The 24,533-nt window shown below is 51.9% G+C and overlaps 1 protein-coding gene across 1 annotated transcript; it reads left to right on the forward strand.

Annotated features, from left to right (window-relative positions):
- The first annotated feature begins 14,238 nt into the window (after window positions 1–14,238).
- On the forward strand, window positions 14,239–15,122 carry ASPRV1 (aspartic peptidase retroviral like 1). The gene has a single exon (XM_060027560.1). It carries the CDS (start codon window positions 14,343–14,345, stop codon window positions 15,120–15,122), a length of 780 nt encoding a protein of 259 aa, XP_059883543.1. The 5' UTR covers window positions 14,239–14,342.
- The last annotated feature ends 9,411 nt before the right edge of the window (window positions 15,123–24,533 follow it).

Genomic DNA, 24,533 nt, shown 5'->3' on the forward strand with positions numbered 1-24,533 from the left:
GCCCCAGGAGCTGTGGGGGCTGTCAGGCGCAGGGTTGCAGGGCAACTGGCTGACAGGAGATGTGACAGGACTTTGCAGTCCTGTCCATGCCATCAGCCCATGACCCCATATCCTGGGAACAGCCTGGCCTCATGGCTCTGTGCCGTCCTCTGCCACCCAACATTGTCATTACCTAGAACTGTTCCACCTCTGCTCTAAAACAATTCTAGAATTCCCACTTTCTGATCGCAGCCTTCTCCCTTACAGAGTTTTCAGCCGCGACTCCCATCACTCCCATCCTCAACCTCACAGAGTTCCCCAGCACCTGCCCCAGCCCATCCTTACCTCCCGCTCCGGAAGGCTCAGACCCTTTCCATCATGTCAGACCCCTTTTCCCCAAACCCGCCACGCCCTGCTCGTCGGTCCTTCCGCTGCCCATGGCTGGGCTAGACATCCTGGCTCTGGGTCAGACCAGCCTCCTGCTGCCCTCATCTCCGCCATGGGGTGACTGGGGCCACTACAAACTGGAGGCCTCCAGCGTTAGTCTTCCTCTCCCCAGGATGGTGCCAAGCCTCCCCCGCAGCCCTCCACCCATCACCTCTCCACCCCACTCCTGGCGAACAGCCCCAATCCCACGTCTCGGAGAAATCTGAGGTCACCGGGTGGGGAGCCCCTGCTGTCGTGGAGGCATGCTGCTCAGTCCTCGGAGGGAAGCCGTGGGGGGTGGGGGGGCGGTTGGGGGCAGCGGCCCCAGCCGCAGACAGTGCTGAGTGTCGCAGGGCTGTGCGGGCCTCGCCACCGCTGCCCCGAGCGAGCGTGAGGTTCTGCGGGCGCATCGCCCCGCCCGCTCTCGGCCTTCTCCCCGGCCCCCCCGCCCCCCGCCCCCGGCCCGCTCCTGTTCCCGTTCTCTCACAGTCATTGCTCCCCACTGAATCCCTTCGCTCCTAATGCCATTTTGCACCTGCTTCCCAAGGAATCTGGACGGACACACCACCTGCCTGGCTCGCCGTCTGCGTGTTTCCCTGTCATGGCTCCGCCCTGCACACGTCCTGAGCGGCAGCTCCTCGCCCGCCCAAGGCTAACCCTTCCAGCGGGACGGTGGGCCCCCTCCCTCCTTTGTCCCTCTCAGGCCCCACGTTCCTGGGAGCCAGCATCCCCTCTTCCCCACCTTCTCCTTCCCTCCACTGCCCTGCACTTGTCCTCTGCAGCTGGCCTTCCTTCCCTCAAAGCCACCAGGGCCACCAAGTTGCTAAAATCCTCAGCTATATCTCCATCTTTCCCACCCTTGGCCTGTGCTAAGCCCTCTCTCCTCCCTCAGCACCCCTGGCTCTTGTCTCCCGGGACCCCACTCTGCTCTCGGCCTTCTGCCTCTCTCACCTCGTCTCCTGGCCTGCGGCTGAACCTTCAATGCCTGTGTCCCCAGGCCTGGGGTGGGACCCTCTTCTCTTCTCAGTCAGCTCCCTCCCTCCATGGGGAGATGGCTCCCAAATGCTGATTTGCTGACCACTCCCACGTTCCATCTTTCAATCAGGACTTCTTCCTGAAGTCCAGATTCCACTATCGAACTGACAAGGGGATTTTTCCACTTGGTTGTACCATGTGTACCTCCAACCCAGCACGTCGCAGGATGAATTCATAGTCACCCCATAAAGCCATTCCTCTGGGATCTCCAGAGAATGCCACCACCATCCTCCAAGTCACCCAGGCCAGGCATCGGGGCAGCCCCGTCAGTCATCCCTTCCAGGTAGTCAGCAGGTACTCCCGGTTCTACTCCTACACTCCCTCCCAGCCTGGCCTCTCTTCTCCTCAGCACTGCCACCGAACGCGGCCTTCACCATTTCTAACTGCACTGCCATTTCCATCACTTAACCCTGTACTCTGTATCTCTCCATTAATTTCTCGAAATGATCCTTCTGAAAGGCCTGTAGTTCTGGACGGGGAAGACTTCCATGGCTCCCCATTGCCTTCACCACTTATCAGCATCACCATTTATCAAACTTTCTCCATGTGCCAACTAAAATCTCTCTGGATCTGGTCTGGCCTTCCTCTGTGGGCTTCTCTTGACCCTCGAGGGTAGCTAAACTGAATCACTTACAGCTCCCAACACATCCTGCATTCTCATGCCTCAGGGCCTTTGTACCTGCCCCCTTTTTTCTGGAGCGCTTTCCCCCGTTCCTCACCTGGCTAACTCCTACCCATCTGTCAAAGCTCAGATCAAGGGTTATAATCCCCGGGAGGCTTAGCAATGGCGTTCCTCTTCTGCTTTTCCCCAACACCCTCTGTAGAGCTCTGTCTGCCAGCGAGCTGATTGCCGTAGTCCTGTTTCCCCTATAAGACTGAGTGCTTTCGGAGAGTCTGGCTCCCAGCACCTAGCACAGAACTGGCACATAGCACTAAAGAAACATTAGTAATGAAGGAACGTGTGAGTGAACAAATGAATGAATTCTGCTTGGAGTACGGGGTGCTCATTACGGAGAAAATACTTGAGGTGTGTCCAAAAGAAGGAATAAGATTTTGTCCAACAGGAATCTGATTGGAGGAAGGCATTCCAGGGACAGGGAATGCATGTGAGAGGCATGGAGGTTTTGGGAGGGTGGGATGCCTTAGGGGAACTGCAGCTAGTACTGCAGCTGGATGCAGCTGGAGCAGAGGTTGAGTGTGCAGGACATGCCAGAGATGGATCTGGAGAGACAGGATGAGAGACAATGACTACTGTGCTCTGGGAAGCCTGACTTTGCCCAGTACAGAACAGGGCAGGACATAATGACTGGTTTGATGCCGTGAGGAAGGTGGGCAGTGCCAGGCCACTGGGGGGTCCGGGGAGGAGGTGATGGGAGTGTGATCCCGAGCAAGCCAGAGAACAGAGAGCAGGGCCAGGCTTGAGGGGGGTTTACATGGCAGTGACCTGGTGCCAGAGGAGGTGTGAGGGTTGTGGGATCGTGATGAGGCGGGTTCCTGGGTGGATGGAGAAGCCCTTCACCAAGATGGTAGCCCTGGAGGGGAGCAGGTTTGAGAGCAGGAAAATGGGCTCAGCTTTGCTTATAAGATAGGACCTGAAATGTACACATCGGAAGGGGCCATCAGGCTGGGAGAACTTTTTGAAGGTCCCATTCAAGGCAGAGCTGGGGGGGAGGGGGTCAGATCCAGGTGTGTTCAGATCAGACCAGCTCCTAAGAGCTGATGGTTAAATTTTCAGGAATTATGTGAGACAGAAAACCTAGCTACTATTAAACCTAGCTATTATTTAAAAATTAAACCTAGCTATTATTTAAAAATTAGACTATACTAAAATTACAATTAAATAAATTATATTAAAAACAAAGATAAATACTCAAAATTCATCACTTCCTAAGAATTTTACAATGTTTTACTATTTATGCCTTTAAGATTCTTTACATCTCTTACGTCTGTGGAAATACTATATAATGTTGTGTTACTGTGCTTTTCTTCCCAGCTCTGCACACAGTGACATCACATTGGTAGCTTGAAATCGGCCATGGTGGGAATATTTACACCATGGAAACTGGCAAACATCACAAATCAGGGCTTGATTTATTGTTTTGTTGACTATCTAGACTTAAGAAATTTATAGAGGAAATGTTAACAAGGCACATTACATTAAATCTAAATGTATGTTGTACCAGTGGCCAGTACATTGTGAATGGCACAGAAAAATCGAGCAAATGTTCTTCCAGTATTCAAAAACCATTATCTGATTCAGTAAGGAAGTTGCTTACGCCATGGACAAATGAGTGAAATTCCAACATATATCTTTATTGTTTCACTTTTTCCTTGCTAGTTGGCACAAAAATATCAACCACCATTCATGTTGGAACTACATTCATTTTTCAATTATAATTATAGGTTGGTTATGGAATCAGTGGGTTGGTAAAAATCAATGAAAGCATTCTGTAAGGCTCGATTTGCTATATGCAATTGACAATAAAGAGTACTGTATATATGTTTTTAAATTAATTAATCTATTTATTTTTGGCTGTGTTGGGTCTTCGCTGCTGTGCACAGGCTTTCTCTAGTTGCAGCGCATGGCCTTCTTATTACTGTGGCTTCTCTTGTTGCAGAGCACGGGCTCTAGGCGTGTGGGCTTCAATAGTTGCGGTGCAGGACCTTCAGTGGTTGTGGCTCGCGGGCTCTAGAGCGCAGGCTCAGTAGTTGTGGCGCACGGGCTTAGTTGCTCCGCGACACGTGGGATCTTCCCAGACCAGGGCTTGAACCTGTGTCCCCTGCATTGGCAGGCGGATTCTTAACCACTGTGCCACCAGGGGAGTCCCAAGAGTACTGTATAGTTTATTATTATTTGTAAATTGCTAAACATCCTTTATGTCAATAACGTTTATAATAAACTCACATATATGTATGTATGCATACATTTTTTTCTCCAGCAGGTCTGTTATTTAACATTTGCACACCACAGGGCTGATTTCCTTAGGCTGAGGAGTGACCAGAGGCTTGACTCTTTGAAAGGATTCCCAGAAGAGGGAGGGAATTATCTGTGGAAAGAAGCTCCCATCAATGCAGAGAGGAGGGGTGGGTAAGTGAGACTCAGGTGGAGGGATTAGCCTGGATGGGTGAAGAGTCCCCGAGAAAGGAGTGGAAGTGGACAGAACCTGGGGCTCACTATTTTCTCTGCCGTGTAGGATGCGACCCATCTTCTGAGAGCGTGAAGCAGAGACAAAGGGAGGAGCTGGGGCGGTTTGATCACGCTGGTCGCTGAGGGGCAGAGAAGGGACCTGTGAGGATGAGGCTGATTCAGAAAGAAAGGAGACCAGGACAGCAAAATCCTAACCATGAGCGCCAGAAGGGGGTGTGTCAACCAAGTTCCCCTCCTGGGCCCCACCCTGCAGGATGGATTGTTTTATTTATTTTTTATTATTATTATTAGTTTATTTTTGCTGTACGCGGGCTTCTCACTCCTGTGGCCTCTCCCGTTGCGGAGCACAGGCTCCGGACGCGCAGGCTCAGCGGCCATGGCTCATGGGCCCAGCCTCCCCGCGGCATGTGGGATCCTCCCCGACCGGGGCACGAACCTGCTTGAACCTGTGTCCCCTGCATCAGCAGGCGGACTCTCAACCACTGCACCACCAGGGAAGCCCGGATGGATTGTTTTATTAATCTCCCAGGATGATCCTAAGAGGAAACGGAAGCTGGGAGAGGTTAAGTCCTTTGTCCACGGCACACAGCTGCTTACTGGCTGAGTCGGGATTCGAACACAGGCAGGGCAGCTCCATCGATAAGGAGCCTGCCCAGCACCGCCTTTCTCCTTAGCAAAGCACCTCAGACTGTACAAACCGGAACTCCTCCAGGACAGAGGTTGGCAGTGCAGGTGTCGCACGTGTCAAGGGCTTGAAGGCTTCAAAAGGCCTGGCAAAGCCGCCTCACGCCTCTGGCCCCGGTCTGGCGTCCATCTCCCAGCGTGCTCGTGACGCCACTCCACAGTGTCTACGGAGGCTCATAATAACAAATACGGGCTTGCATTATTTTTTATATCTTTGTTATTTTCTTTTCTAATAATTCATCTTTATTGTATTTTAAAAATAAAGCACATGACAGATTGGAAATGTACAAAACTTCAAACATTTGAGAAGCACTGTCTTAACCCACACTTCTTCTTCTTCTTCTTCTTCTTTTTTAAAATATTTATTTATTTAGGCTGTGTCTGGTTTTAGCTGTGGCACGTGGGATCTTCGTTGGGGCACGCAGGATCTTTTAGTTGCAGCGTGCAGACTCTTAGCTGCTGCATGCAAACTCTTAGTTGCGGCATGCATGTGGGATCTAGTTCCCTGACCAGGGATTGAACCTGGGCCCCTTGCATTGGGAGTGCTGGACCACCAAGGAAGTCTCCTAACCCACCTTCCTAATCACATTGCTCCCCTGCTGGAAACCCTTAGGGATCCCCACTGGCTACAGCAGAGGTTTCAAATGGCGGGTGGGGACCAATTCATGGGTTGGGAGCTTAACGCTGTGTCATTACCAGCGTTAAAGAAAGAGAAAAAAGTGGAGTAAAATAGAAAATATGAGTGTGTCACATGTGGTAAATGCACTTTGCTTTATACACACACACACACACACACACACACACACACACATGCGTATATACATGTATACAGTATATACACATATGTATATATATATTTCATATAATGCACATGTGTGCTGGAGTATGATGAAAAATGTCTTTCTTCCTATGATCACCGTAAAAAAAAGTTTGAATACAGTGGTCTACCAGATGAAGACAGCACTGCCAGCCTGACGTGCAAAGCCACAGAGGAGAGGCAATTGCTGAGGGAGAGCAGGCAGTGCTTCCTGGGAAAAGGGTGAAGGTGAGCAGGGTTTAGAGGATAGATGAGCAGAGGGAATGACATGAACAAAGACCCCAAAAGACCATGACCTTCATGCCTAGGTTGTGCTGGTGCTCCAACTAGGAATGGGTCTGGTCCTGGCCTCCAGGACCTTGCAGGTGGCATGAGGACTGCAGTCCCTGTGATGGGAGCTTGGAGGAGAGAACCCTTAAGTCTGTCAGGGAAATCAAGGAAGACCTCCTGGAGGTGGCAATACCTTAGCTGACTTCTGAGGAAAGAGCTGGAGTTCACCAGGGGAACAGGGGTGTGGGGAAGGCTTGCCTGGCCAAGTGAGTGACTTGTGAAAAGGCATGAAAAGCTCCTCATGCTTGGGGATACAAGTCATCTGATGTAGGTGGAGCGTGAGCTAGGGAGGGGCCTCACGTACCATGTTGAGAGTCAGGATTTTGTTTTGGCCTGAGGAGCCATGGAGGAATTTTGCGCAGAAGAATGCAATGAGTATACTTCTATCTCAGGACTCTGGCAGCCCTAGGAGAGTGGATTACCAGGGAGGGGACAGCAGGGAGGGGACTACTGCAGCAGTTGGGCCTGAGGTAGGGCAGTCGGGGTGCAGAGGGTGGGCAGGATGGGGGGACTCAGGAGGAGCCAGCAGAACAAGGCCACCCATCAGCTGACTGAATGGGCAGCGAGACGAGGGGGGAGGCGAGGATGACTCCAGCGTGGCTGACTTGGGAAACTGGCTGGATGGTGGTGCCTTTTGCTCAGATAACACATGAGGCAGAGCAGGTCTAGGCAGGAGACAATGCATTTAGTGTGGAAAGTGGCACTTGTAGGTGGGTGTGGCATGTAGCAAGGGGGCTAGGTTAGGCCAGGGGTACAGGTGGGGGAGAGTGAGAGAGAAAGGGCCGTAGAGGGAGCCTCGGAGAAAGGCGCCATGAAAGACTGAGGAGAATGGTCTTTGAGGCACAAGGTCAAAAAACTTGGGTCCCAGGAGCCAATGGGGCAGAAAAGACCTAGGAAGAAAAGCAGCAAGGCAAACGCTTAGGAAAATCAGATATCCCCAGGGGCTCCTGCCATGCGGCCATTGGGAAGCCACTGACACCCTTGGCAAGGGCATAGCTCAGGGTGGAGGGGCAGAAGGCAGCGGCTTGGGGAGTGAGTGGAGCGGACACGGAGAGACAGAGGGAAGCGGGCTACTCTAGACCACATGGCACCTTTGTGCGAGTTGGAGGGGCCCCTCCTTCCTCCAGACAGATCTGGAGCACACTGGCTTGGGGTGGGGAGGGACGTGGGTGGCCTTCAGCCCCATGCGCCCCGCAGTGGGGCATCTGCATGCCGTGGCCCTGCGAGTGTGGACCAGCCCTGCTAGAAACTGACTGGGCAGGAAGGAGGAAGATAGTCATTGACCAAGGGGAATGCTGGATCACGTGAGGGAGTATTTTTTAGGATGTGAGAGCCTAGCGCACGTTGGCTCGGATGAGGGAGGGGAGCCCATGAAGAAACAGAGTACAGGACCGGGGCCTGCAACAGGAAGCTAGGTGGGAGCCTGGGCAGGAGGAAGCAAGCCTGGTATCCCTGCCGGGGGTCTGGGGAGCCGGTCGCTGAAGGGGAGCAGGGCTGTGCGCCTGGGGCGCGGTGTGCCGGCGGGTGCTGCAGGCAGCACTGAGCTGAGAACCTCGGCTCTGGGGCTTGGGAGAGGACGCCCAGCAGGGACACTGCGCTTACCTGTCCTGAGTGACCAGCGGCTCCGGTGACCGAGACCGGGCGACGTGCAGACTGCCGGACAGCGGGCCTAGAGCTGGCCAGGCTGTGGAGGGTCTTGGCACAGAGCTTTTGTGTACTTAGTATTTTACTTTCTATGATAGAACATTTTTGAACACACCCGAAAGTTGTGGAAAACTCAGATGAACCCTCTTACACCTACCATTTAGTTTCAACAGTTATTACTATTGTCAGTGTTATTTTATTACCACTCCTTTAAGTGCCTTTTTAAAAATTAAAAAAAAAATTATTAGACTTTATTTTTTAGAGCAGTTTTAGGTTCACAGCCAAATTGATCTGAAGGTACAGCGATTTCCCATCTACCCCCGCTTAAAATCTTTTTTTACTTGAAAATAATTTTAAACTTACAGAACTTGCAAGAAGCTTCTTTATTTTTAAATAGTGTTTTTCTTATTAGAGAATATATTCTCAGAATGGATACAGAAGAAAACAGATCTTCATGAGCCTACCACCCAGAAAAAAGTACTGTCATTGTTTTGTTGTCTTTCCTTCCAGTCTTTTTTCTATGCTTATATTTGCATTTTCTGTCGGACTGTTGTATCCAGAGACTAACTGGCTTCCTGGTCTGGTGTGTCCACATGAGCCGGCTCAGTCCCAGGGCCTCTTCCCCCGCAAATCCCTCCAGAGAGCCTGCCGAGAGCAACAACAAATCAATCTGAGTTTGTGATTTGTGGCTGCCCTCATTCCCCGGGCTCCTCTCTGGCGCTCCTTTAATTTTGGTTTTTCTTGGGTAATATTGGTTGGTTTCTGGTGGGATGAGGTGCTCATCTCTCTGGAATTGGGACGTCTGCGTCTGAGTCTTTCTCCCCCGCTCACCTGAGAACTCTGTGAGTGGAGGGCTCAGATCTGATTCATCGCTCAATGTGAAGCAGAGCTGGCCTCCGGAAATAAGTCTAGAATTGAATCAACCTGCTTCTTTGGCATTGCCTGAAGAACTGCAGACTCAGAGTGCCTTACGCTAATTTACAGCCACCAGCACGGTGTCTGGCACCTAGTAGGTGCTCAATAAATGTGTTACTGCTGCTACCGATAACCTAGAGATTTCCATCCTGGTCAGGGTTCCGCTGGGTTTTCCTCCTTCCCTTTCCCACCCTCCCCTCCTTCCTCCGGATGGTAAAGAGACCATTCTGACATGCCAGAGGGAAGGTGCCCCCCTTTGTCCCCCCGTCGTCTGTAAGTTAGGAGCAAAGCTGAGTTGACAATGGATCCAAAAGAAACAGCTCCTGTGCTGCGGCTATTTTATGTGCTTGCACGGCTCCAGATACCAGTTACCATTAGCAGCAATTAAAACTGTTTCAGGATCAGTTCAGAGCTGCCTTGGAGATATTTTAAGTTGGACAAAAGTCCTCCACGTGTCTAGCTTTGAGCCAAGTTTCCTAGTGTCGTTAGAAGTCCCCTTGTATTTGGAGACTGCAGTCTCTATATTTTGAATGCCTGAATATTTCATAAATTTCAAGGGTGTTTGTCCAAAGTGGGTCAACGTCTCCAAAGCGGTTTGGATTACATGATGAGTCCCACTCCCAGCCTCAGTTAAGTGGAGGGGACCGTGGAGATGGGAGAGGAGGGGAATCTGCCTGGGGTCTTTCCTTAGAGCCAGTCCCTCTGGCCAGGCAGAACCCCTGGGCTTCTGTGGCCCAGAGGGAGGGTGGCAAAAGAGATGAGGGCATGACCTTCTAGGGTTGGGGCATCAGGAAATGGGAAGAAGGCAGGAACCCAGTTTGGAGGGCTGGGATGTGAGGAGGGGTGTGGGGAGGCCTTCCGAACACCTTAAGAAGTCTTCGTATTTGACTGAAAGCTAAGAACAGGGTAAGAACCGGTTTTGGCGTGTTGAACTTCTAGGGAGTTAGTCAGCAACTTGTTTTGACCGACTGTTGGTTGGCCCTGGCCTTGACCCTGGGCCTGGAGGACTGCAAGTGGCACTGGGGCCTCAGATCACTGTTCGCTAAACATCTCGGGGACCCTCCAGGGTGACGATGGGCACCAGGCGTCTTGCTGCCTGCTGACAGAGTGGATTCAGCCGGTGGGCTGAGTGGAGCGGCTTCTGGGTGGAAGGCTTTTAAACCAGGTGATAAAGGAGTTGGAGGGCGACCCAAATGGGAGGACGAGGTTCTGGAACAGCGGAGAACGGGAGCAGGGAAGGCCGGGCAGGAATTCCTTGTCCCTGAGCTGTGCCCAGGACCCAGGAGGGGGACCAGGCAAGGAAAAGCTGTCCTGCCCCATGGCCTCTGGCTAGAGTTGGTGTGAGTGCCGGGCACTTCCCACTCAGCAACAGCGGGGCTGGGAGTTGAGGGTTTGTGGTTTGGAAATAAGGAACCCGCTGGTGCCTTGGGTTTCCCCACAGGCTTTGCTTTGGTCAGAGCCCACCCAGACTCCCTTGGGCTCTGCTCTGAATCCCTAACTGGAGTTTTATGCAGAATTCACCTCTTTGCCCCTCTCTGCTTTTTGTGGACCTGATGCCACGACCCACTGAAGGGAAGCACTGGAAGCAGCTGGGGCCCCGCTCCCGGGAGCTGTGCCATCACCCCTCCCCAGCCCCGCGCTCACGCCAACCCCGGGATGGGGCCTCGGGAGGGACGAGCCGGGGCGGGAGCTCCTTGGAGCGGGGCAGGCCGAGGGGAGCTTGCTCGTGGTGGCAGAGCCGAGAGGTAGGAAGGATGGAGGGAGTCGTGTCCTCGGCTCCGCACCGTGGAAGAAGGGCAGAAGGCGGGACGACCCACTCTCAAAGTGGCATGGCCGTGACTGGGTCTGCTTCAGGGGGTCAGCCTGCATATACACGTCGGCCTTAAACTCTTCAAAACTGGGCTGTGAAACATCTGCATCATGGTTTCATCAGCTTGTAAGCCGTGGTGATGGGACCTGCCTGGCTTTCTGGGCCAGTAAGTGTGCCCAGAGGCTCATTAACATCAGGTTCCTCCAGTAAATACGATATTAGCACTCGGTGGAAATGTGCATGCAAAGAAATCTGTGAAGTGAAAGGTGGGGGCTGAATTCTGTATGCATGTTACGCAATTTCTTTCTTTTTTTTTTTTTTGCGGTACGCGGGCCTCTCACTGTTGTGGCCTCTCCCGTTGCGGAGCACAGGCTCCGGACGCGCAGGCTCAGCGGCCATGGCTCACGGGCCCAGCCGCTCCGCGGCATGTGGGATCTTCCCAGACTGGGGCACGAACCCGTGTCCCCTGCATCGGCAGGCGGACTCTCAACCACTGCGCCACCAGGGAAGCCTATGCAATTTCTTAGTGGTTTTGAACGGAGAATGGTAGTGTGACTGCGTGTCGGGGGTGGGTTTTACGTGTGCAGGATGTGTGCACAGTGTGTGTGGGGGGTGCGTTTCTGTGGACATGTATGTGTGTGTGAGGTGGGGTAAGGAGGGCGTTTGTCTCTCTGTGTGTGTGTGTGTGTGTGTGTGTGTGTATGTGTGTGTGTGTGTGGGTGTGTGAAGAGAAGTCCCAACAGATTGGATGGAGACAAAACCAGCTACATAATTTACAGGGCCTGGTGCAAAATGAGTGTTCGGCCTCTTGTTCCGAACTATTGGGAATTTCAAGACAGCAACAGCAGAGCCTCCGAACGAGCTCGGGCCTTGCTGAGTGCAGAGCACCCGTGACTCCCCAGATCGAATGCCCATGAAGCGGTCCCGGTTAGAGCACCTTCTGTGTCCCCTCAGCCTCCTTTTGCTGCCTGGAACAATCCTTAAATCCCCGCCTGCTCACTCCCCATCCAGCTCCCAGGGTGACCTTGATCTTGGGAGTGTGAGGCACCCACCAGAGCCCGCGTGCCCAGCAAGGGCTGGTGGTGCCCTTCTTTCCCTCCTGGTGTTGCAGTCTGGGCCTCACGGGGGGCCCCAGACTCCATAAAGTGTCTCCAGGCTCTTTGCTCAAAATGATCTCCTGAGAACGTGCGGTTGCCCTCCCAGGCCCCCCTTGCACCCCCTGCACCCTGGGGCCCTGCCCACCACCCTGGGGACTTGAGGGCTCAGGCTCCTCCCCGGGCCCCCAGTGTGGCCCCAGCAGTTGTCAGGAAGCAGACACAGGGACGAGAAGGAGGCACGCAGTTTTTGGGGTGCCCCAGTGCCCACCAAGCGCGTCAGCTGGCAAGCCACCTTGCCTCTTACTTCCCTCGGTCACATGCCAGCCCCTTCACTCCTTCCCACTTCCAGGGGACCAGGTGTTTGGGGTGACGAATACCGGGGAGCCACAGAGCCACTAGGTCAGTTCCCTGGGCCACAGAACAACACCCATCCCAGGGACTGGGAGTCTGTCGACAAACGTCCACTTGCAGAAGGGGTTTCCTGGTCTTGTGGGTGCAGGGCCATTCCTGGGTGCAGGTTTTGCATTATGCAATCTTCTCAGAGACCCACCTGCCCTTGACACCTTCCCACTGACTCCACTTCCCCCTCCTCTGGGCTCCTGGAATGGCATGATGGCCCCACCTCAGCCAGGCAGCTGTGACGAGAGGTGTTGACCCAGCTGCCTCTGTGCTGGTTCACTGTGTCACGTGGAAGAGACTGACACAGCCGCAGGGACTAAGGGTCTTTCGGCATGGTCAGGGACCCTGGGACCGTCCATAGGCAGGACTGGAGCCCGGGGCCTCTGGAATTCAGCCAGGCACTGGGTGATCGGTGGTACAGGCGGCTCGTGAGAAACAGGCTCTGGGCAAGGAAAAACAGCCCAGAGCCACGGGTGTGCCACTGCTTCTCGCTCCTCTCCTGTGTTCATCTCTCCTGTTTGGTGATGGTACTCAGCCAGGCCTGGAGCCCAGCAGAGAGCACCTGCTGGCCCCAGAGTAAGTTTCTACGGGGCCTGGAGACAGACGTGCACGTGCATGAGACGGACTTGTGAACAGACCAGCACAGCCAACGCACGGCTCAACGGGGAGCAGGTACACCAGCGAGGGCCGGAGTAGAGGGCTCCATGGAGGGGCGACATCCGAACGGGGTCATACATGTGGGCCCCCCAACAGCTCCGGTCACCCTGCGCAGGCCCGAGTCAGGCTCCAGCCCTAGGACTCCCAGATCTGCCTTCTGGGCATCCATGGGGTGGCCCGGGGTGGCCCTCCACCCTCCCGCACCCTCCCCCTGCAAGAGGTCCCACAGCCAACCTCCTCCATCCAAAGCCTTCCAGACTCTCACCACTGGCTTTGCCAACATGGTGGACGTTTCCCCCTCTTGGAACACAAAGGAGTGGAATTCCCTGGCTGCTCTTTCCACGAATGACTGGGTGAGGGAATGGACTACAGCACCTGGGGAAGGGGCTCTTGGAAGGTTCCCGGAAGGTGAGAGAGGAGGAGCCCATGGTGGGGCCCACCCAGAGCTAGAGCAGGAGCCCGACTCCGGATTCTGGACCCCACTCCCATAAGTGCAAGATACGCACCAGCCCACTGCAAGGCCCTAATGTGGGTGTGCGGGCCAAGGCTTAGCCCGCAAACACGCTGACTCTGAATTAGGTGTGATCAACGAGGGAAAGTTACTCTAACAATTGCGTTCATGGAAAATGTGTGTGTCCCCTCATTTGAAAATCGATTTATTTCTGGACATTCTTGATTCTGGGACTCTCTTCCACCTCCCTCTCCAGAGAATCTTACGGGATTCTCTACTTGGTTCAGAACGCACGAGAAACACCTAGCCCTCGCCACACGGAGCAGAAGCGCGATAAATGTAAGCTCCTTTCCCTTAACCACTCAGAGGGGTCACTCGAGGTTGATGCAAAGGGGCTTCTCCAGTCTAGAAGCTGATGGGCCTCTGGTCCCTGCCACCCCCTTCCTTCTCCAGCTGATGACAAACACCTGGATATCGTAACATCCCCTGTTGTCCTCATCTGTTATTCTGGGACATAGGCTGGGGAGGGTACCTGAGTAGGGCCCCTCTGACCCAGGCTGGCCTTCCTTGCAATGTGGCTGGCAGGTACCCGTCCCGATGACGAATGCAGGAGGGTGAGGTACTGATCCTGCTAGATGGACAGGATGCTGGCAGGAGGGTAGGAGGAGCAGGGCGGAGCTTCCAGAACAAAGGCAAATGGGGAGCCCTGGGGGCTCAGGCTAGGCATCAAAAAGGCTCTGCAGAGTGAGCAGGCTACAGCAGCTCTCCGTCTCTGCACCCAGCAGTCGGTCAGACAGTCCTCACCTGTTCCCTTCTGCCTGCCCATGGCGAATACCGAGCAACACTTTGCTTAGAGAGGCCTCGTGTCCAGCGTGATTGCACCGACGCTGCTCTGTGGCTTTCTCTGCCTGGTGTGGGTTGCTGCTGCAGTTCCAGAGGAAAGCAGAGGGATGGCCGGGAGTGCAGCCAGGAGCTGGGAGGGCCACCGGGAGCATGCCTTTGTCCTGGAGCCTTTTGATGGAGCCAATGTGGCCCCGCACCTCTGGCTGAACCGCTTTGAGGTCATCAGTGACCTCAGCCATTGGGACCACGCCACCAAGCTGAGGTTCCTGAAAGAGTCCCTCAGGGGAGACGCCCTGGAGGCCTACAGTGGACTCAGTCCTGAGGACCAGGGGGAATACGGGGCTGTGAAAGAGGCCCTCCTGAAGACCACTGGGGGACCCGGGGCGGCCCACAGCTACCAGCCCAAGGAGATCCTCTTTGCCAACAGCATGGGTAAGGGCTACTACCTCAAGGGGAAAATTGGCGACGTGCCTGTGAGTTTCCTGGTGGACTCTGGGGCCCAGGTCTCCGTGGTCCACCCGCGCTTGTGGAAGGAAGTCACCGGTGGCGACCTGGATACCCTGCGACCCTTTGAGAATGTGGTGAAAGTGGCCAACGGGGCTGAAATGAAGATCCTGGGTGTCTGGGATACAGTGATATCCCTGGGCACGCTGAAGCTGAAGGCGGCTTTCCTAGTGGCCAACGCAAGTGCCGAAGACGCCATCATTGGGACCGACCTGCTCCAGGACCACAACGCCGTCCTGGACTTCGAGCATCGCACGTGCACACTGCAAGGGAAGAAGTTCCGCCTTCTGCCTGTAGGAGGGTCCCTGGAAGACGAGTTCGACCTGGAGTTCATAGAGGAGGAGCTCTACTCAGAGGAGGGGCGGCAGCAGCTCCCCTATTGAGAAGCCCCCTTTGCCTCACCCCCCAGATACTGGCGGGAGGACCCACCACGGTGGAGGGGATGGGCACATATCCTCAGGGGTCACTCGGCTTGGCCAGCCCTCTTACACCCACCCTTGCCTTCCTGCTCCTCCTTTGCAGGGCCCTTAATCTGCCCCTGATGGGGGAGGCTTCCATGGGAAAAGGAACAGGTGAGGGAGAGCAGGCTGGCTTTCTTGGGGGCGGTGGCGGGTCCTCGTGGCTGTCAAGCTGCTGCTGGTGGCAAAGACTCGGAGGCTAGAAGAAGGTTCCAAGAAGGCTAGAAATGATTATCTTTGGGAGAGGACTGGGGGACGCCTTCAGGTTCCCTGAGATGTGGCTCAGTCACCTTTGGGCCCAGGTAGCCTGTCTCGGCTGGGCTGGGTCCTGGCTGCAGGGTCCTTACAAGCAAGACCCAGCCCTCATGGTGTGGGTCACAGCTGCCCTGGGGTTCTTCACTGTTGGGTCTTCCCACATGCACAATGTGTGTTTCTTTCTGTGATTTGCTTCGAAACCCATTGAGCCTTGTGCCAATAATTCATTACTTCAAAAACCAATAAAGGTTGACTCATGGGAAAACCATGTCATGTGCTTATTGGGGATGAATGGAATGGATGTGAGAGGGTGGGGAAAATACGCAGTGAACGGAGAACAGAAGGAAGGTTCAAGTATTTACGGAGGGTCTCGCTTGGAGATAGAAGAGAATACATATACAGTGACGATATATCTTGGATTTTCCAAGACAGCCTCAATTTCAAATATCTTGACTTATTCCCTCCATAATTCTTGTCATTTCTAATCTAATCGTGATTCCTCTAATCATTACAACTACAATATTTTAGTATCCAAACTGACTCTTATAGCCAAGAGTGACCCTAAAGTTGTGGTCTTGATTGGGGGTTGGAAAATTATGGTTATTGTAAACAACTGAGAAAGTATCTGCCTGCGAAATAGGTTCTTACAGCCGCCTGGGATCCAGGACTTGGAGGCAGAAAGCAAGGCTGGGGGCCAGGTGTTAACCTGCATGGGGCACCCAAGGGCATCTGGAGGGTAGAGGGGGCCGGGCGGTGGGAGGACATTCTAGATCCAGAAAATGGGGTCATCCTTCTTAAGGGCCTACCTCGTATTTGCTTCCAAGTTCCTGGCCCTCTCTCTAGAACTCAGCAAGGCTGGGAATCTGAAGACTCCCTGGTCCAAAGGGAGACGAAGTGTGCAAAGCTTCAAGACCTTTTGATGGGAGGCAGGAAGGGCATCTTCCCTTCATGAGGATGGAATGAGCTTCTCCTGGGAGTTTCCACCTGGACATCCCTGAGGGAGAGAGAAACAGCCTGAGTGGGAACCAGAGGTGGGGACAAGCCTTCTAAGAAGCCTCTGGGGACTTGACCTTGAACCTATCTGAGCCGAGAGTGGCTGCTTTTTCCTCAGATTCCAGCTATGATTCTCCTGGGAACTGAGGCAACTGCTCAGCCCCTAACCCCTTTGATTACTGAAGCCCCTTCCCTGGGCAGCCCAACATCTTAACTGGAATTAGCTCCATCAGTCCCAGGGCACGTGGGGCCATAGGCAGTCCTGGATCTGGAAAAAGTCTTTCCCCAGGAACGCGAGGACTGGAGAAGGGGCAGCCCAGCCAGAGGCCTTGGCTTGCAGGGGAGAAGGAGAAATGGAGAAGGGGGTGGTCTCGTGGCATCCAGGTCCCCCATCCCCCTTCTCAAATTTGGTTTTCAACCCCCTAACAAATGTAGCTTCTCTCCTAGGCCAAACCCTCCCCCCAGGGGACAACGTAGGTGGCATCTCCCTGTGACCTGGCTAGGTCCTTCAGATCCTAGCCTCCTGCTGGGCTGAAGGAGGGAGGGGAAAGAGTGGGTGGGAGGTGGACAGGGGAATGGGGAATTGGGTGCCAGGCCAGAGTTTCAGGGCAACACCCAAGTGGTCCCCTCCCTGCAATTCCCCACGCAGACAGGGTGCCGAGCCCTGTCCTGGGTGAACAGGAACAGGGTGACCTGTGTCCCAGCCACAGAGACCCTCCCTGCCCTGCTATGAGTGAGGAGAGCGCCTGATCACCGGGCTCTCAGCCAGCTCTCTCTCCTGGAGGAAAGTGAGCGCCTGGGGTGAGCCCAGCCAGACTGACACATCATGGCACGGGCCCCCGGGGAAGAAGGTACTAAGTGGTGGTTCTTACCTGGAGACCTGCTGCGTGTGTGTGTCGGGGGCCGGTTCCCAACGCAATTGTGTGCAGGGAACCTGAGGTGCAGGTTGGGGACACTGCTCTCCTGGGAGCAGGGTGTCAAGGGGGAGGGGGAGGCTGGCAAGCAGCCAGGTAAAGTGGGTTTTGGCCACAAGTCACAGAGGGCTTGACCCCTGGGTGGGGAGTTCACACCTGACTTGCACACAAGTGTCTGAACAGGGAAGGAGCATAGGAAGATTCACCTGGCTTCTGGGTAGAGGACAGAGTAAGGCAGCAGCAAAGAAGGCAGCTTGGAAGCCAGGGCAGTGTTCAGACTGAGGGTCTGAACTTGAGATGACAGATAGGAGGAGACAGATGCTGGCAAGGTCATCAAGGTCTAATCCTGCTGCCCGTTAGAATCACCTGGGAAGATCAATTAACGATGCCTCTTCTGGTGGTCCTGAAGTGCAGCCAGGCTCCAGAACACCTGGTCTTAATCCCAGCTGTATCCACCCCCTTGTGACCCAAAGTGTGATCCCGGGACCAGCAGAAAGGCAGCGACAGCATCACCTGGGAGCTTGTCAGAAATGCAGGATCTCACCCCCACCCAGACACACAGCAGGGCCTGTACTGAGCAAAATCTCCAGGTGATTCTTATGCACACAAATGTTTGAAAATCCCTGGCCTAGAACATTCTGATACCTCTAGTTAAGGGGCAACTCATGGCCCCCACCAGACACACTCTTTAGTAATGACCACCTTACACTAAATGCCTACTAATTCCACCAACTGTGCTAGGTAATTCTTCATGCTTTTATCCAGCAAACATTTATTTTATTTTTGAGCTTTTGTTTCGCTGTAACCCCAGACTTACTGAAGAGCTGCAAGAGTAGCACAAAGAAGTTCCATATATGGTTCACCTGCTTTCTCCAAATATTAACATTTTACCAATTAACTTTATCATTCTCTCTCACATTCTCCGTATCTAGATGTGTATGAACTGTTTGAAAATTGCAAATATGATATACATGTACCTCTAAATAGTGTTTATTTCCCAATAAACAAGGCATTCTCTTATATAACCACAACACAAGGATCAAAATCAGGAAATTAACATTGACATAATATTGCTATTATCTAATCTACAGACTTTATTACGTTTTCCCAATTGTATCAATAATGACCTTTATAGTGAAAGAAGACAATTGTTTTCTGATCCAGGATCCCATTCAGTCACGTGGCATTTAGTGGTCATGTCTCTTTAGCAACCTCTAATCTGAACAAGTCCTCAGTCTGTCTGTGTCTTTCATAACCTTGACATTTATGAAGAGGCCTGGTCAGTTATTCTGTAGAATGAGAATCTACATTTGGATGACTCTGATATTTTCTCAGGATTAGATTCAGGTTAAGCGTTTTGGGCAGGAATACCTAAAAGTGATATTGTGTCCTTCTCAGTGGATCATATCAGGAGGCATGGGATACCTATTTGTTCCATTACTGGTGACGTTAACTTTAATTAGTTGGTCAAAGTGGTGTCTGCCAGGTTTCCCCCTGTAAACTGCATGTATTTTCCCTGTATAATTTTTTTATTAATTAATTAATTAATTTATTTTTGGCTGTGTTGGGTCTTCGTTGCCAAGCACTGGCTTTCTCTAGCTGTGGCGAGCAGGGGCTGCTCTTTCCTGCGGTACACGGGCTTCTCACTGCGGTGGCTTCTCTTGTTGTGGAGCTCAGGATCTAGGCGTGTGGGTGTCAGTAGTTGTGGTGCGCAGGCTTCAGTAGTTGTGGCGCACGGGCTTCAGTATTTGTGGCATGTGGGCTCTAGAGCGCAGGCTCGGTAGTTGTGGCGCACAGGCTTAGTTGCTCCGCGGCATGTGAGACCTTCCTGGACCAGGGCTCGAACCCATGTCCCCTGCATTGGCAGGCGCATTCTTAACCAGTGCGCCACCAGGGAAGTCCCCTTCCCTGTGTAATTAATGAGTGTCTTCTGGGTTGATGCTCTGAGACTATATAAGTAGCCTTTCTCATGAGTCACCCGCTAGATCTGTTGATGATCCTTGCCTGCCCATGGTGATTTTCTAATTCTACCCTTCTACATTTGTTAGCTGGCACTCAACTCTAAAGAAGAGTTTTCCCTTCCTGTTTGTTTGTTATTTATTTATATAATTGTAGGCTCACAGACGCTTGTTTTATTCAGTGAGTTATACTCTGTTACTACCACTATTTATTTTGATGCTCAAGTTGTTTTAAATTTGGCCTCGGGGAACTCTTCAAACTGGTTTCTGTCTTCTTGGCACATGTCCCCGCCATCATCTGAACGCTTCTTTATTTTCTGTCACAAGATGTTCTAGGTTCATCTTGTACCTTCCCTGTACCACCCCTGAAATCGGCCGTTTCTCCAAGGAGCCCTGGTTCCTTTTGGTGGAGTCTGGTATTTAGAAACCAGGATCTGGGGGTTGGGTGTGCTTATTACTACTAGGGTGTCACTCCTCCTAGATCCTCTCAGTGGTCAGAAAAAAATATAGTACATCTACGTATGTTTCTGTGTCTATCTCTCTGTATATATACTCTCTCTCTATATTTAAAATATGAGTTCATACTGAACCTCCAATTCCAATGCAGCATCCCAGGGTTTATTCTAATCTTCCCCCTTTCCATATTTGCAACTTCTTTCTCCAAGGAGAAACCTGACTCCAGGTTACTTATTTGCTCTACCCTAAATACCCATAAAGTAGTTTCAGCATTGCTAACCCGTAGCCTATGAAAAACAAACACAGAAGCAACCAGTTATTAATCACCTACTCAGTGCCAGGTGTGGCTGGGCCTTGGCAGTAAATAAACTTCATAAACGATGAAATCAGACTGCAGTTATCATAAGGAGAGCTAAGGCTCCCAGGTATGCTTAGGTGCCAGTCTATGGCTATTACTTTACCTTGAGGACACAGTGCATCCATCAGGAGGGCAGCTGAGGGAGTGGCCAGCCTCAACATCCCCAGACAGGTGACCTGGCCTGCCCACCTGGTCCTCAGCCCCCCGAGGAGACGCTGAGGCAGCTGTCAGGGCTGATGCCGCCACATGTTCCAGTCCCGTCGGTCACTGTCCTGGCCAGAGTCCGCTGTTGCCAAGCAACCCTGCATAATGAACGTGGCTTCCATGGCTGGGCCACAGAGGGGGAACCCTGGTCCGGCCACTCTAGCCACCCACTCCGCCCAGCTGTTGTTTCTCACTGTGGGCTCATAAATCGGTTCTCAAGTTCTGACTGCTCAGATTCTGTGGGCCAGCCTCCCCCAAGCCTGGATGGGGGTGAATTCTCCACCTGTCGCCTGTGGGACTCGCCTGGGGCTGGCCTTGCCCTGCCCCTTCTCTCTGAGCTCCCGTTAGAGCGTCTTCCAGTCCTGGGAAGTGTGTGAAGTGAGCCCTGCCCTCTAGGGATTTACAGTCTGAAGAGGGAGGCCGCCAGGCAAAGGAACCCCGGATCTTAGAGTGGCCCGGTGTCGCGTCCCCTCCTCACTCCCATCTGTGCAGGGGCAGAGGGAGGGTCACGTGGTGGGGCTGAGGGCCAGGAAGCGTTCCACAGAGGAGGTCTTTAAGCTGAGTCTCAAAAGACAAGTGGTTGCTTTCCAAGACGATGCCGGGCAGAGGAAGAAATGTGAGGGGCGAGAGGGAGGCAAGCCGGGCTGGTGCCGGCTAACGGGGTGACTGGGGCAGCGGAGACAGAGGGCCAGGTGGGAGGGGCCTGCACGGCCTTTGAGGAAACTCCAGAAGGCCAGGGATAGCCAACGCCGGATTTCTTCACCTTTAAGAGGCAATCAGTTCAAAAGTGCATTATAAATTTAATACGTTTTGGAGAAAGAAAAAAATCAACCCTGTTAGCATTAATGTATGCACCCACGGTATATCCTGATTTAAAAAGCAGTAAAATGTGTTTGTGGCGGATGGGAGGGGGGTGGCTGTGGGTCCTTAAGTAGAGAAAACACGTGACTTCATCTCAAGCACCAACTCAGACCCATGCAGCTGTCTGATGGGAGGTGCTGCACAGTATCCTGGGACTGTGTTCAGACACGGCCAGAAAGGTGCCGTGATCGATTAGTGCTGTCTGTCCTGGGAGCTAGTGTGGAGAATAAGCCCCTGCCTCCTCTGCTGTGTGCAATCAGGGGCTCTTCAACCTTAGGTAATGGGAAGGCAGGGAAGTGACACGGTGACATCTGTATTTGTAACACACCTGAGCCTCTCCACAAACTCAGAGATGTGTGAGAAATGTCATTAAAAATTTTTTTTTTCCAAAATTAAAGCTAATTATGTCTAACTCTGAGCCCCCATTCAGCCAGGCTCTTAAGACAGTCACTCTCAGTCATTTTGGGGGCATTTCCTGCTCTGGATTGGGGAAAGGTCCCAGGATCTTATGTGGCACTGAAGCATGGAGGGGAGGGAGGCTGCAAGTCACAGATACCCATGTCTCCGTCCACAGGATCCCTCTAGGCCACGTGACTGTGCTGCTGTCTGTGCCCTGCACAGTCGTACAAGGGGTCTGGGGTCCCGCCTTCCTAGGGACACCAGGCAGCCCCTCCCTGTGATGTCTTATCACTTCTTGGGATGAGGCTGCTGAGTGGTGTGTGGGTGTCTCTTCTCTCCAGGACTGACTACTGTCTGTCCCCTGTCCAGTTAGATCTGTCCTCTTCATCTCCTCTCACTCACCCTGAGGCCACCCCACACCTCCCGTCCTGGGCACTCCAATGAACATATCATCATCTTGGGTTTGGGCAGGTACAGAATACAGGAGGGGGAAGTATCTTCCGTCTTACAGGCAGCACTGACTCTTGGCCCAGTGACGTAAGAGAGCCCTGAAAGCCCTGGCTACTTGACTGAGATGGAAGAATCAGGAGCGAACCACACCTTGGTATTTTCCTGTTCCACAGCCCACAGATAGGGCTCAGGGAATACGACAGGGTCAAGGGAGGTCGTCTGGTGGGGATTTTGTGCTGCTCGGGTGCTGGCTGACGAGGCTACGCAGGCTCAGTAGGGAAGGGGGCCGATTCCCAAGGTAACAAGGAGGAGGAACCAACAGGACTTGGGAACCTCAGTTATGGGGTGCGAGAGAGGGACAAGTCTAAGGCAGCAGCTCTCAGCTGGAGGCAGTTTTGCCCCCAGGGCACATTTGGCAATGTCTGAAGACCTGTTTGGCTGTTACTGCTTTGGGGGGTGTTGGGGGCGGGTGGGGAGGTTGCTAATGGCAACCTCCAGGGATGCTGTAAAGCGTCCTGCAGTGCACATGACACCCCCCACCCCACTCCCAACACAGAATTCCTCAGCCCCAGATGTCAGCAGTGCCAAGACTGAGAGAGTGCGCCTGATGTGACTCATAGGTACTGATGTGGCCACTTCTTTCTAAATTTCAGGAAACCCCTGCAGTGTAGGTTTTATCCCCATTTAACCGATGGGGAAGTTGAAATTGGGAAAAGTTAGTCTGCCCAGTGTTGCTGTAATGGTAAGTGATTGAATGGTAAGTGATTACAGCATTGCTGTAATGGTAAGTCAGGCAGGTTGAAGCCTGCCTGACTTTAGAATGTTCAATTCAGTCCACCGGAGCGGTTTGGACAAACAAAGATTTGGCTAAAATGAATTTAGGTTGTTTGCATTTATTATAAATAGAGCAAGGCAAGACATAGTGGGTGAAAATGAATTTGAACAGCTGAAATGACCAACAAAGAGGTTAACTGAATAAGTGTATTTGCAAAACTCATGAACATGTTAACTGTGGTTGGAAACATTCATTGTTTTTATCACATTTTTTTATGAAAAAATATTCACAAAAATCATCAAACAAGTAGAGGAGAAATATTGGCTGAAAATAAATTAGGAGGGGAAAAAACCCCCTAAAAACCTTACCAAAGTTCCACGACCATTTTTTTATTGTTGCTTCTTACTGCTTGATGATTTTTTCATTGTTTAAATTCCTTTTAGTGTTTTCTTCTTCTTTCTTTTACAAAAGCAGTAGTGCTCATTATAGGAAAACCAGAAAATTAGGTCAATCCAAAAAAATATAAAGAAACATCATGAAGAACCTTGCACCCACTCACCCTCCCTAGGTCAAATGTGGCATATTTTTCTAGATCTTTCTCTATAGACATTCATATGGATGTATTTTCCTTCATTCTTTCTCTTTCACTCTCTTTTCCTTTTCAAAAAGGAAATCCTCGTTTTTCCTTTGTAGCAAAAATAGGATTATGCGGTAATTTCTGTTTTGTAAATTCCCATACTTTATGTGGCCAATTCCCTATTTTTGCAGATTCAGATTATTTCCAACATTTTGCTGTTACAAACTGCACAATAGAGTAATGAGAAGGAACGTACTGCGACCACACGACACACAAACCTCGCAGCCATACTGTTGAGTGAAAGAAGCCAGACACAGACATGTACGCTGTGATTCCATTTATAAAATATTGTAAAACCAACAGGTAAAACTAAACTACAGTGGGTACAGATGTCTCCTCAGGAGGCAAAATTATAAAGACAAGAAAGAATGTAATTAGGGCAGAAGCAGGGTTGGCCTGTCCCTTTGGGCTATGAGAGTTCTGTGTCAGGAAGGGCATTTAGGGGCGCCTGGGGGCTGGCAGCGTCCTGGCTCTTGCCTGGGTGGTGTTTATAATAATTTACTATGCAGTACATTTATGTTTTATGTACTTTTATCTGTATGAGTGACATTTCACAATAAATTTTTTTTTCATTTTGATATGTTGGATTTTATTACCTTTTAAAATTGTACAAATAGTGCATGTGCGTGAGTTAAAAAAACACAAGGGAAATGTAGGGAGTTAAAAAAGAAAGACAAAAGAAATCCGAGACATGGAACAAAACAATTCCATTCTGCAAGTCAAAATAAAAAGATATTTTGCATACTAAAAAAGTGTTATTCCAATATATTAAGAAGTCCTTTGATCAGAAACAGCACAAGACTTTCTGCAACTACTCAATGACAGGTCAGACTCAGTCTCACTGAATACAGGATGGATCATGACATCTTACCAGCCACAGGCAGGTGACTAAATGTATGTGGAGATGGTACCATGTCTGTGAGGTATTACAATCAATAAATTTTTTATTAGCCGTTCAGTAATGTCAGCAGTGGATGTCACCATTTCAGCCTTCAATAGGGAGACCCCCGGTTCCAGTCCTTTTTTCCCTCTGGTGACTTTCAGTGAAGGTTTTTCACGTTTAACAGAAGTCTTAC

The sequence above is a fragment of the Delphinus delphis genome, chromosome 12 (genome assembly GCF_949987515.2).
Source record: "Delphinus delphis chromosome 12, mDelDel1.2, whole genome shotgun sequence".
Taxonomy (NCBI): Eukaryota; Metazoa; Chordata; class Mammalia; order Artiodactyla; family Delphinidae; genus Delphinus; species Delphinus delphis.